This window comes from Garra rufa, unplaced genomic scaffold, assembly GCF_049309525.1.
Source record: "Garra rufa unplaced genomic scaffold, GarRuf1.0 hap1_unplaced_002, whole genome shotgun sequence".
Taxonomy (NCBI): domain Eukaryota; kingdom Metazoa; phylum Chordata; class Actinopteri; order Cypriniformes; family Cyprinidae; genus Garra; species Garra rufa.
In genome coordinates this window covers 583,998-598,557 of record NW_027394277.1, presented here as the reverse complement: position 1 = coordinate 598,557, position 14,560 = coordinate 583,998, and the positions used below count along the sequence as shown (strand labels likewise).

Here is a 14,560-nt window from a genome sequence, read left to right as displayed (position 1 = left end):
ACAGGTGATGGAAACTAAAGACCTTATGTACGGTAAACATACCAGATAACGAAAGACACCTTGTCTATCACTATGTTTGTCTGATCTACTTACAGCTGACAGACACAAATGGCTTCTGTATGCAAACAACTTGCCCAAACTTAATGGGAGAGCCTCTAGGGACCTCAGAAGTGGCTTATTTATTGAATCCAAGCCCAATCACTGGCGTGGCCATGGACAAACTCAAATAGATGTCCTGACGGAGTCATTGCGTGACTCTGCTTGCAAGGCAGATGTATTAATATTCCTCAGACACACACACACACGCACACACACACACACACACACACACACACACACACACACACACACACACGCACACACACACACACACACACACACACACACACACACACACACACACACACACACACACACACATGTTGGGTTTACATGTTTTATGGGGACATTCCATAGGCGTAATGGTTTTCATACTGTACAAACCGTACTTTCTATCACCCTACACCTAAACCTAGCCCTCACAGGAGATTGTGCATACTTTTACTTCCTCAAAAAAACTCATTGTGCATGATTTATAAGCCTGTTTCCTCATGGGGACCTGAGAAATGTCCCCACAAGGTCAAAATCTACTGGTATTCCTATCCTTGTGGGGACATTTGGTCCCCATAACGCGATGAATACCAGGTACACACACACACACACACACACACACACACACACACACACACACTGGTTTACATGTTTTATGGGGACATTCCATAGGCGTAATGGTTTTTATACTGTACAAACCGTATTTTCTATCGCCCTACACCTACCCTACACCTAAACCTAGCCCTCACAGGAGATTGTGCACACTTTTACTTCCTCAAAAAAACTCATTGTGCATGATTTATAAGCCTGTTTCCTCATGAGGACCTGAGAAATGTCCCCACAAGGTCAAAATTTACTGGTATTCCTATCCTTGTGGGGACATTTGGTCCCCACAACATGATGAATACCAGGTACACACACACACACACACACACACACACACACACATCCTGTAGAGATGCATGCTATCCTAATTCTAATTCAAAAAGAGACGGGGTGTGGAGGTAAGAGCCACGTCCAACTGGATTGGTCCGAGTCCCACAAGGTCGCAGCGGGGCTGGTATTCAGCGAAGCAGGCTTATAAATTTAGCTTCATGAAAAGCCATGGATTATGTCTTGGGACTCTCAGATTTCGTCTTCAGAGGAGTGGTTGTGATGGCCACCCCTCAGGTGTTAAGAGGTGGGAGATATTTCAATCACACTGCACTCACTCACACCGTCCTTCTCGGTCGCTTCGCCTCTCTGGAGCCCTGAGCACTGCATTCAAGCTGGATTTTGGATTTATTATTAAGAACTGAGGTCTGAGGACTTAGGGGTGATGTGTGGGGTGTGAGAGAGACCTTTGAACTACGGACTAAAACGGATTCATTGCAAAATAAATTGGAAGAACTGTCATGGATGCATTAGCTTTAGAGGCAAAGGGGGCTAAGAACGAAGGCGCACCAGCCGCTTCTGGGCAAGGATCTTCCAAACCTAGACCAAAACCCCCCAAAAAAGCGAAACGAATTGTTTACTTTGAGTTGGAGATACTACACATCAAAACCCGGGAAAAACTGCTGCTTCTGGATAAGGTATGTGCTTTTTAAAACTTAAATACCATACAAGGGACAGGCGGATACTGGCTGGTCTTCCAGCCTGGTCCATAGCTGGTTTACAGGCTGCTTTTAGAGTGGTTTTGACCATTTCGTTTTCTGGTCAGGACCAAGCTTCTGGAGACTGGCTAAAACCAGCTACTTCCAGCTTAAACCAGCTAAGATCAGTCAAACATCTTATGCTGGTTTTAGCCTTTTTTCTTTCTCTGTGACTTTATGTTGTCTTAATACTAAACAGTATATTTGTGACCCCGGGACCACAAAACCAGTCATAAGGGTAAATATTTCAAAATTGAAATTTTATATACAATATAAAGCTGAATAAATAAGCTTTCCATTAATGTATAGGATAGGACAATATTTGGCTGAAATACAACTATTTAAAAAAATCTGTAATCTACTGAATAAAAAAAAAAAAAGGTAATTGCGATTGTTTCACAATTCAGACTTTTCTTCTCAGAATTGCATCATATAAACTTGCAGTTAAGACATCCTTTAACACAATTACGAGTTTGTATCTCACAATTCTGACTTATTTTCTTCACAATTGTGAGATATAAATTTACCAACTGCAAGTTAAAAGTTACAAAGTCCAGCTCTGAGGAGAAAAAAGACTGATATGTTCACAGAATTGTGAGTTTATATCTTGGAATTCTGACTTTATTACTTGCAATTGTAAGTTAATATCATGCAATTGTGACTTTATAACTTGCATCTGAGTTTATATCATGCAATTCTGACTTTATTACTTGCAATTGTGAATTTATATCATGCAATTCTGACTTTATTACTTGCAATTGTGAATTTATATCATGCAATTCTGACTTTATAACTTGCAATTGTGAATTTATATCATGCAATTCTGACTTTATAACTTGCAATTGTAAGTTAATATCATGCAATTCTGACTTTATAACTTGCAATTGAGTTAATATCATGCAATTCTGACTTTATAACTTGCAATTGAGTTAATATCATGCAATTCTGACTTTATTACTTGCAATTGTGAGTTAATATCATGCAATTCTGACTTTATAACTTGCAATTGAGTTAATATCATGCAATTCTGACTTTATAACTTGCAATTGTGAGTTAATAGCATGCAATTCTGACTTTATTACTTGCAATTGTGAGTTAATATCATGCAATTCTGACTTTATAACTTGCAATTGTAAGTTAATATCATGCAATTCTGACTTTATAACTTGCAATTGAGTTAATATCATGCAATTCTGACTTTATTACTTGCAATTGTGAGTTAATATCATGCAATTCTGACTTTATAACTTGTAATTGAGTTAATATCATGCAATTCTGACTTTATTACTTGCAATTGTGAATTTATATCATGCAATTCTGACTTTATAACTTGCAATTGTAAGTTAATATCATGCAATTCTGACTTTATAACTTGTAATTGAGTTAATATCATGCAATTCTGACTTTATAACTTGTAATTGAGTTAATATCATGCAATTCTGACTTTATTACTTGCAATTGTGAATTTATATCATGCAATTCTGACTTTATAACTTGCAATTGTAAGTTAATTTCATGCAATTCTGACTTTATAACTTGCAATTGAGTTAATATCATGCAATTCTGACTTTATAACTTGCAATTGAGTTAATATCATGCAATTCTGACTTTATAACTTGCAATTGAGTTAATATCATGCAATTCTGACTTTATAACTTGTAATTGAGTTAATATCATGCAATTCTGACTTTATTACTTGCAATTGTGAATTTATATCATGCAATTCTGACTTTATAACTTGCAATTGTAAGTTAATATCATGCAATTCTGACTTTATAACTTGCAATTGAGTTAATATCATGCAATTCTGACTTTATAACTTGCAATTGAGTTAATATCATGCAATTCTGACTTTATAACTTGCAATTGAGTTAATATCATGCAATTCTGACTTTATAACTTGCAATTGTAAGTTAATATCATGCAATTCTGACTTTATAACTTGTAATTGAGTTAATATCATGCAATTCTGACTTTATTACTTGCAATTGTGAGTTAATATCATGCAATTCTGACTTTATAACTTGTAATTGAGTTAATATCATGCAATTCTGACTTTATTACTTGCAATTGTGAATTTATATCATGCAATTCTGACTTTATAACTTGCAATTGTAAGTTAATATCATGCAATTCTGACTTTATAACTTGTAATTGAGTTAATATCATGCAATTCTGACTTTATAACTTGTAATTGAGTTAATATCATGCAATTCTGACTTTATTACTTGCAATTGTGAATTTATATCATGCAATTCTGACTTTATAACTTGCAATTGTAAGTTAATATCATGCAATTCTGACTTTATAACTTGCAATTGAGTTAATATCATGCAATTCTGACTTTATAACTTGCAATTGAGTTAATATCATGCAATTCTGACTTTATAACTTGCAATTGAGTTAATATCATGCAATTCTGACTTTATAACTTGCAATTGTGAGTTAATAGCATGCAATTCTGACTTCATAACTTGCAATTGTGAGTATATACTGTATCTCACGATTCTGAGAAAAAAATGTAATTGAGAGTTTGAATCATGTAATTCTGAGAAAAAAGTCGGAATCGTGAGATAAGTCGCAATAATAATAAAAAAAAAATCAATGGCGGAAACGAGTTTGGATAGGAATCTGAGGGTGCAAAAAACTTGAAATATTGATCACCTTTAAAGTTGTCCAAATGGAATTCTTAGCAATGCATTTTACTAATCAAAGATAAGTTAGTTATTTCTGGTAGGAAATTTACAAAATATCTTCACAGAAATTGATCCTTGACTAATCAATCATTTTGACCCATACAATGTATTTTTGGCTATTGCTACAAATAAACCCGTGCGACTTAAGACTGGTTTTGTGGTCCAGAGTCACATTTAATCACTGGGTTTAGACTCTTAAGCTGAACATAATACAGAGAAGTAAAGAAACCATCTGTAATCATCAGCTGTTATAAATTACAGATAGCTAACAGTAATGTGAGCGCAACTAATGCACATGCTGTAACTTTGTAGTAATAAAGTGGCCACTATCAGGCAGGTTTTGCATTAGTCATGTTGCTTTTGCAACATGAGAGTCTTCTCCGAGCTTCCAGGAATTCCTATGTGAGATCCGTTGCATATCGAGAATAGAGTAAACCTGATTTATGACTGTATGGAGAAAACGGAAAAGATTAACACTATTTGTATATGCATAATGTGTGTTTGCATATTTATGTATTTTAATTGCAAAAAAGACTGTGGAAATTTAGCAGCTGTTTGTCTGTCTGCAGGTAGAGCCAACGGCCACTATTTTGGACATTAAGTCTATGTTCCACAAATCAAGTAAGTTGTGCTCGGTGCTAAAGAAGCTATGAAACCGTGAAGGCTTTCTTAAAATAGCTTTCGACAAGGAAGATGATAAGTTGATGACATAGAAATAATGGGTTTAGCAAAGTCTTACATGTCAGGCTTCAATTTTCACAGATCCACACTGGTATCCTGCCAGACAGTCTTTATGCCTGGACCCAAGTGAGTACATATGCTTTATAACAGTTGTTAAAAACACATTTGACATACTTTAAACTTAGTAACACATAAATTGTATGTTAATGTTATTGAATTATAACATGAATAAATGGAGAAACACTCTAAAAAAATGCTTATTTCCTACAGTAAATATAACTTTAAGGGCGAATAACACCTTTAAAATAACTTAAAAACTTCTCAATATTTAGATTTTTTGCACCCTCAGATTCCAGATTTTCAAATAGTTGTATCTCGGCCAAATGTTTCTTGTCCTAACAAACCATACATCAATGGAAAAATTATTTATTCAGCTTACATGATGTATAAATCAATAAAAAGTTTCAAATAGACCCTTATGGCTGGTTTTGTGGTCCAGAGTCATATTTGTGATGGACATTGATAATAATCATCTTTGGTCTTTGGTCATCTACTTTGAAGGCATCTTGAGTAAAATAGCTCCATATTTAACAAAGCAACTGCAAAACACTTGAACCGGAAGCAACAAGACCTGTTTTACAGAATATAGAAATCTGTTGCGCATGACCCCCATTGTTAATTTCAGAAGGAAAACCTCTAAGAGATGAGGAAATCCTTCAGGAGCTCCCTGTGGGAACCACCGCAACCTTCTACTTCAGAGATCTGGGACCCCAGATGGCCTGGGGAACTGTGAGTATTTTGCCCAACAGACAAACAACAACTGAACCACACACAATCATCGCATACAGAAGTGGTTCGCAAACTTTTTGACTTCAAGACCCTCACTGTCAAAGACAATAAGGCCACAGAAGATGTTTAAACTAGGGAGATTATTGAACTAAGTATATCATCTTAGAAACTTCGAGGCCAGTGTGTTGAGGCAAGTTGAAGCTAACCTTTGCAGGACAGTGACCCTCTAGGACACTCCTGTCTTAAAGGGTTAGTTTAACAAAAAATGAAAATTAGCCCATGATTTGCTCACCCTCAAGGCATCCTAGGTGTATATGACTTCCTTCTTTCAATCGAATCCAATCTGAGTTATTACAAAATTGTCCTGGCTCTTCCAATCTTTATAATGGCAGTGGGTGGGTGTTTCTGTTCAAAAAGTCCAAAAGAAGTCCAATAAAGCACATCCATCCATAATAAATAGTGTCTCACACAGCTCTAGGGGGTGAATAAAGGCCTCCTGTAGCGAATCGATGCAAGTTTGTAAGAAAAATATCTAGATTTACAATGTTATATGTTATTTTTCTCTAGCTTGCTCTAACTGTCACATAGGACGTATGCGTAGCGCAAGCGGCGGTGAGAAGTGACAGACGTGGAAGTGCAGTGAAGAGAGCAAAACAAAACACTGGTTATGAATTAAAAGTACAAAATGAGGATTTGTAAAGAAAAATGTCTGAGGATTTCGACATAAGCCAAGAGGAGACTGGTTTTCCTTTGCTGAAGTAAGGAAACATTGCTTCCTTTGCTCCTGTAAACAAACGTTGGTTCTTGTGAGACTAGCATGTTCTAACGGTTTGCAGTAAGCGTAAGTTAGAGTAAAGTGTTTATATCGCTTTAAATATGGATACTTTTCTTACAACAACACATTGATTTGCTGCAGGAGGCCTTTATTCACCCCCCGGAGCCAAGTGAGGCACTTTTTTATGGATGGATGTGCTTTATTGGATTACTTTTGGACTGTTGAACAGAAACACTCACCCACTGCACTAGAACATGCTCTCATGCTTGGTGGTTTGAAAAACGCATTATATTTCACATGATTTACATTATTACTGTACAATAGCTTTCACCCCAGCCTGGCACAAATGGCTTGATTAGTTCCGGGTTTGAAGCCCGCCTTCTGAAAAACAAAATGTGTTGTGATTGGTTAGCAGTTACACTGCAAAATGTGTTCCAATTGGCGATCAGCTTAGACGCATTTTTTAGTCCTGTCATGCCCCTTCCCAAAGCAGCAAATTCTGTGTGCAACTGTTAGTGCAAGCTAGATTAAAGTGATTCTTACGTTTCCATAACTGGACCCCTTTAAGGACCCCTTGAAATCTTTTTGACATTGTTTTTAAAAGAGCAGCCTGTACATTGTACTATACTATAAATAAATCACGTTTTGTGTTCCAGAGAACAAAGAAGTTAATAATATGTGGTTGCATCTGTGCAATTAGTAGCATTTTACAATGGCCTTAAAGGTGGCTCATCAGAATTTAGTTTCAGTATTATAATCTTTGTCTAATCTTTCATTGGCATGTTACAGGGCGTTTGGCTCTCTTATTTAAAAGTCAGGTCAGTGGCTGTACAGTGTGTGCACAGGCCTCTGGCTCAGTTTTCTCTCACCTCCCTACGACTCAATGCTCTTTCTCAGAACACAGTAATCTCTCTGGCACCGTTTGCCCACAGGTGTTGATCCCATTCACCTTCTGCATGCATAACCCCCTTACCCACTTCTGTTCTGACTTCCACAGGACAGGGATGATGTCAGCACATGGGAGGCACATTAAAATGTGTTTGTGAATGTGTTTGCAGGTGTTCCTCATCGAATGCATTGGACCACTTGTCATATATCTGCTGTTTTATTTTCGACTGCCTTTAATCTACGCTCCCAAGTATGAGTTCACCGCCAGTAAGCATTTGGTTGTGCAGTAAGTATCATGAAGAACACTGTGTCAGAGATGTGACTTTTTCTTTTAGTCTGTTGGATTCTGTCCAGACTGTGGGAACAGTGTCTCCTAACAGCTGACCTACAAGATACTGGCCCAGAAGTGTATTTTGGGAATTATGCTGAAAAGCATTTGATTGATGTCTCTCAGGAATAAACTTTTATTTGATGATCTGGTATTAAACTGAACTCGCTGAACTGAGCGTCTGTCTGTTTTTCACAGTATAGCCTGTGTGTGTCATTCCTTCCACTATGGGAAGCGAATCTTGGAGACGTTGTTCGTCCATCGCTTCTCCCATGGCACCATGCCAATGCGCAACATTTTTAAAGTAAGGATGCCTCGCATTTGCGTGTGTTTTCAGTTTAATTTATATGTATATACAGTTAAGCCCAAAATTATTCATACTCCTGGCAAATTCTGACTTTAAATTACTTTTATTTAACCAGCAACTTTTTTGTACCAGAAATGACACAGGCTTCTCCCAAAAGATAATAAGACGATGTACAAGAGGCATCATTGTGGAAAAAAATATTTCTCAGCTTTTATTTACATTTGAACAAAAAAGTGGCATGTCCAAAATTATTCATACCCTTTGCGAACTGTTCACAGTGTATGGGAAAATCCAAAGTTCTATACCATTCCAAATAGTCCAAGCTGTTCTAAAGCATCCTAATTACCCTGATTCCCTGATACCCTGACACCCAGGGAAAAGCTGTTTTAATCAACTCAACAAGTGAAAAACAGAAGCTCTCTGCTGTTGGTTTGTGGACAGTCATGGCTAAGACAAAGGAGCTCACTGAGGACCTGCGGCTGCGCATCGTGGTTGCTCACAAGTCAGGAAAGGGCTATAAGACCATATCTAAATGTTTTGAAGTTCCAGTGGCTACAGTGCAAAGTATTATAAAATAATACAAGACGTTCCACACTGTGAAAAATCTCAGAGGATGTGGTCAGAAGCCAAAAGTGACACCTGTGCTGGCCAGGAGGATAGTGAGAGAGATAAAAAAGAATCCAAGGATCACCACCAAGGCCATCCTGAGGCAGACAGTCTAACAGACACTGCACACCACTGGGTTCCATGGATGCAAACCAAGGAGGACATCACTTCTCCAGATAAGGAAAGGAGGAGGTGAAGTGAGGCCAAGTATGGTGACCCATACTAGGAATTTGTGCTCTGCATTTAACCCATCCAAGTGCACACACACAGCAGTGAACACACACACCGTGAACACACACCCGGAGCAGTGGGCAGCCATTGCGGCGCCCGGGGAGCAGTTGGGGGTACGGTGCCTTGCTCAAGGGACTCACCTCAGTCGTGGTATTGAGGGTGAAGAGAGTGCTGGTAATTCACTCCCCCCACCTACAATCCACGCCAGACCTGAGACTCGAACCCGCAACCTTTGGGTTGCAAGTCTGACTCTCTAACCATTAGGCCACGGCTGCCCCGGCACACAAAAAGGCACACAAAAGCCCGCTTGGCCTTTGCAAATGCTCATCTGGACAAAGAAGAAGACTTCTGGTCTTCTGTTTTATGGTCAGATGAAACAAAAATTTAATTGTTTGGCCACAATGATGTAGCCTTCATTTGGCGTAAAAAAGGAGAAGCCTTCAACCCTAAGAACACCATCCCCACTGTCAAACATAATGGTGGGAACCTAATGTTTTGGGGGTGCAATACATCAAAATTCTCAACAACAACATCAGGCAGTCTGCAGAAAAACTTGGCCTTGGGCACCAGTGGACATTTCAGCATGACAACGACCCAAAACACACAGCAAAAGTGGTGAAGAAATGGTTAACAGACAAAAACATTATCGTTTTGAAGTTGCCCAGCCAGAGTCCTGACTTAAATCCAATTGAGAATCTGTGGAGGGAGCTAAAGATCAGGGTGATGGCAAAGAGACCCTCCAACCTGAAAGAGTTGGAGCTCATCACTAAAGATGAATGGACAAAAATACCAGTGGAGACATGCAAAAAGCTGGTCAGCAATTATAGGAAGCGTTTGATTGCTGTAATAGCCAATAAAGTCTTTAGTATTGATTATTGAGAAGGGTATGAATAAATGAATACATGCCTCTTGTACATCGTCTTATTATCTTCTGGGAGACGTCTGTTTCATTTCTAATAGAAAAAAAACTTGCTGGTTGAATAAAAGTAACTTTAAGTCAGAATTTGCCAGGGGTATGAATAATTTCGGGCTTGACTGTATATACTGTTCAAAAGTTAATGTTTTTGAAAAGGCTTTTTTTGAACAAAAATAAAGTAAAAACAGTAAAATTGTGAAATATTGTGACAATTTAAAAGATCAGTTTTCTATTTGAATGTATTTAAAATGTAATTTTTCTTGTGATGCAAAGCTGAATTTTCAGCATCATTACTCCAATCTTTAATGTCACACGATCCTTCAGAAATCATTATAATTTGCTGATTTAGTGCTCAAGAAGCATTTATTATTGCTATCAATGAAAAAAAATGTAAATGTAAGTAACATGTGACAGTTTCTTTAACAGAACTGTTCCTACTACTGGTGCTCTGCTGCATGGATGGCTTACTACATCAATCACCCCCTCTACACACCACCATGTATGTTACATGTCACTCATCTTTTTCGTCACTTAGATTATTATTGTATGCTAAATGCACTAAACTGTTGTCCTTAAAGTGATAGTTCACCCAAAAATGAAAATTCTGTCATTAATTACTCACCTTCATGTCGTTCCAAACCTGTAAGACCTTTGTACATGTTCTGAGCACAAGTTAAGATATTTTTGATGAAATCCGAGGGCTTTCTGACCCTGGTTAGACGGCAACACAACTGGCATGTTCAAGGCCCAGAAAGGTAGTAAGGACATTGTTAAAATAGTCCATGTGATATCAGTGGTTCAAAAATAACAACAACATGGTACTCTTGTGAATGCACAGAAATTGAAAAAAAAAAAGGCATTACTTTTACTAGCTTGCCTACTATGCAGCGTCAGAAAGCTCTCGGATTTCATTAAAAATATCTTCATGTTCTGAAAATGAACGAAGGTCTTGAAGGGTTTGGAATGCGGTGTGGGTGAGTAATTAATGACTGATTTTTTTATTTTTGGATGAATTTACCCTTTAAAGTCAGTCTGTTTTCATGCAGATTATGGGGAGAAGCAGGTGAAGGCAGCGTTGGCAATCTTTCTAGTAAGCACTTTGACTGCACTGACTCCTCCTGTAATGTGTCATGTATCTGTCTTATCAGCATTCTTCACTTACTATTTTGTTATTTTTGCAGTTCTGTCAACTTGGCAGCTTCTCCATTCACATGGCTCTGCGTAATCTCAAACTACCTGGTAAGATCTATAAAATAAATCACAAATCTCAAGTCAACCACTCTGGTTTTGTTCACATAATGCATTAAATTGTTCTTTATAAAGGCTGTAAGACAAAGAAGATTCCTTATCCAACCAGGAATCCTTTTACGTGGATATTTGCACTTGTTTCATGCCCAAACTACACATACGAGGTGAGACCCATGAAGGATTCCATGTCTTTATAGAATTTTGCAGTGATTATGTATTTTTGTAGGCCAACCCTTAAAGGAACACTCCACTTTTTTTTGGAAACAGGCCTATTCTCCAATTCCCCCTGAGTTAATAAGTTGAGTTTTACCGTTTTGAAATCCATTCAGCCGTTTTCCTGTTCTGGCGATATCACTTTTAGCATAGCTTAGCATAGATCATTGAATCCTATTAGACCAATAGCACACGTTCAAAAATGGCCAACGAGTCTCGATATTTGTCCTATTTAAAACTTGACTCTTCTGTAGTCAGTACTTGTTAGCGAATGCCATTAAGACAAGTAAAAGCTCTAAAAAAATCAAAAGGGTAGTTTACGTTGAAAATATCTTGAGATTGTGTGAACCACAGACTATGGCAAGCTGTTTTAGCCTAAAATATACTAAGCTTTATTAGTCGTAATTGCATTTTTACTAGTAACAATGCTAATTAAAGAGCTCTCTAATTCAATTATTACTAACAATTCCAATTACAGAGCTCTACAAATTAATTTTTACTAATCTGTCTCCATTGACTTCTATTCATTTTTAATATAATTTAGCTCTACAACAGAATTTTTACTAGCAAGCATTACAATTAGAGAGCTCTGTCATTAAATTTTTACTAGCAACAATTACGATTAGAGAGCTGTCTAGTTTAGTTATTACTAGTAAGAATTCCATTTAGAGAGCTGTTTAATTGGATTTTGCAATTAAACATATCTTTAATGTGGTTTTTAGTAGTAAAAATTTAATTATAGAGCTCTGTAACTGCATTTTTACTAGTAATAATTAAATTAAAGGGCTCTCTAATCTAAATTATTACTAGTAAAAACCGAATTAGAGAGCTCTCTAATTGGAATTATTACTAGTAAAAATTCTGTTGTAGAGCTTTGTAAATAAAAATTAATGGAAGTCAGTGGAGACATATGACTAGTAAATTTGTAGAGCTCTCTAATTGGAATTGTATCTAGTAGAAAATGATTTAGAGACCTCTCTAATTTGCACTGTTACTAGTAGGAATTGAAATATAGAGCTCTCTAATTCAATTCTTACTAGTAAAATGCAATTACGACAAGTAACTCTTAGTATATTTTAGGCTAAAACGGCTTGCCATAACAGACCTTATTTCGGGCATTTTACCAAAAAAAGCTGTTGACTTTGGCACAATGGAACCAAATGAGCTAAAATTCAAACTCATTTCCAGATTTTGGCCGACAAAAATATATCATCCTTGCAGCATTTTACAAATCTCCTTGACAAATGTGTCCTGTCTGAACAAATAATAAAATGCTGACCTCTACTGGTCGCATAGAGTAAATAACAGACACTAAAGCCACACTGTGATTGCTGTACTTCTGCAGCTGGGATCTTGGCTCGGATTCACACTCATGACCCAGTGTGTCCCCGTGTTGTTCTTCACCGTGGTGGGATTCATACAGATGACGGTTTGGGCCAAAGGAAAGCATCGCAGCTACCTGAAGGACTTCAAAGAGTACCCCACACTGCGCTCCCCAATCCTACCTTTCATCCTATAGTAGGAAAAATAACAAGAGTTTAGCTAGCTTATATATATAAAGCAAGTCTTAATATATATTAACATATGACATAACTGTAGTAAATTGAGATACTGTAATATATTTATGTCAAGTAAAGCAATTCTATTTTAATAATCATAAATTTAAAGATATATATTTTATTGCTCATATACATGAATAGAGAAAATTGTGCAAATAAGAGCAATTCTGTCCTTTGAGGTAAATAAAACAACCCCTTTTCCTTGTTCAAAAATGATTGAAGCCAATTAATTTGTATGTAGCAGATACCCATCACCTAACCTGACATGTCAACACTTAATGCAAGCATTTTTCTAAAATGCATAAATGAATGGTAAGCTTTTATCATCATATTTACAGTTGAGGTCAAAAGTTTACATCCCCTTTCAGAATCTGCAAAATGTTACCACAATAAGAGGGATCGTACAAAATGCATGTTGTTGTTTATTTAGTACTGTCCTGAATAAGATATTTCACATAAAAGACATTTAAATATAGTCCATAATTAAAAATAATAGAGGGATTTATAAAAATGTCACTGTTCAAAAGTTTACATCCCCTTGATTCTTAATACTGCATTCGTACCTGAATGATCCAGTTTTTTTTAATATAATTTGTTCAGTGATAGTTGTTCATGAGTCCCTTGTTTGCCCTGAACAGTTAAAACTGCTCGCTGTTCTTCAGAGAAATCCTTAAAGGTCCCACAAATTCTTTGGTTTTCCAGCATTTTTGTGTATTTGAACCCTTTCCAACAATGACTATGATTTTGAGATCCACCTTTTCACACTGAGGACAACTGAGGGACTCATATGCAACTATTCCAGAAGGTTCAAAGACATACTGATGCTTCAGAAATAAACACAATGCATGAATTTGAAGATCATGGTAAATTTAACTTATTGTCTTCTGGGAAACATTTAAGTATCTTCTGTAGCCTCTAAAGGGCAGTAGTAAATGAAAACATCTTCATTTGGTTCAAAAGTTTTCACTCCTGGCTCATAATGCATTGTTTTTCCTTCTGGAGCATCAGTGAGTGTTTAAACCTTCTGTAATAGTTGCATATGAGTCCCTCAGTTGTCCTCAGTGTGAAAAGATGAATCTCAAAATCATACAGTCATTGCTGGAAAGGGTTCAAATACACAAACATTCTGGAAATCCAAAAAATCTGTGGGAACGGAAGGTTTTTCCTGAAGAAGAGCAGGCAGTTTAACTGTTCAGGACAAACAAGGGACTCATGAACAACTATCACTAAACAAAACACAGCTGAAAATCATTCAGGTAACAACACAGTATTAAGAATCAAGTGTATGTAAACTTTTGAGTCATTTTTATAAATTCAACTTTTATTTTCTCTTGTGGACTATGAACATCTATGTGAAATATCTTATTCAGGTCAGTAAAAATGCATTTTGTATGATCCCTTTTATTTTGGTAAAATAACTAACATTTTGCAGACTCTGAAAGGGGGGTGTGAACTTTTGACCTCAACTGTAGTGGCTTGGATGAATCTGATGAAGCCTTTTATGAACTTTTCCGTGAGTCATGGCATTCTTGCTGAATAAACATACTAATTTCTTTCTTTTGAATCACGATCAACTTTTCTTTCTATCTCACAATGAATGCC

General features: G+C 36.8%; 1 protein-coding gene across 1 annotated transcript; it reads left to right on the top strand.

Moving 5' to 3' along the window:
* Positions 1-1,211: 1,211 nt before the first annotated feature.
* Positions 1,212-14,515, top strand: LOC141305397 (very-long-chain enoyl-CoA reductase-like). The gene is made up of 11 exons (XM_073832496.1): positions 1,212-1,661; positions 4,987-5,038; positions 5,180-5,224; positions 5,784-5,887; positions 7,721-7,836; positions 8,077-8,182; positions 10,365-10,437; positions 10,985-11,028; positions 11,120-11,177; positions 11,262-11,350; positions 12,745-14,515. The coding sequence occupies exons 1-11, from the start codon at positions 1,485-1,487 to the stop codon at positions 12,916-12,918; spliced, it is 1,038 nt and encodes a 345-aa protein (XP_073688597.1). The 5' UTR covers positions 1,212-1,484; the 3' UTR covers positions 12,919-14,515.
* Positions 14,516-14,560: the final 45 nt, after the last annotated feature.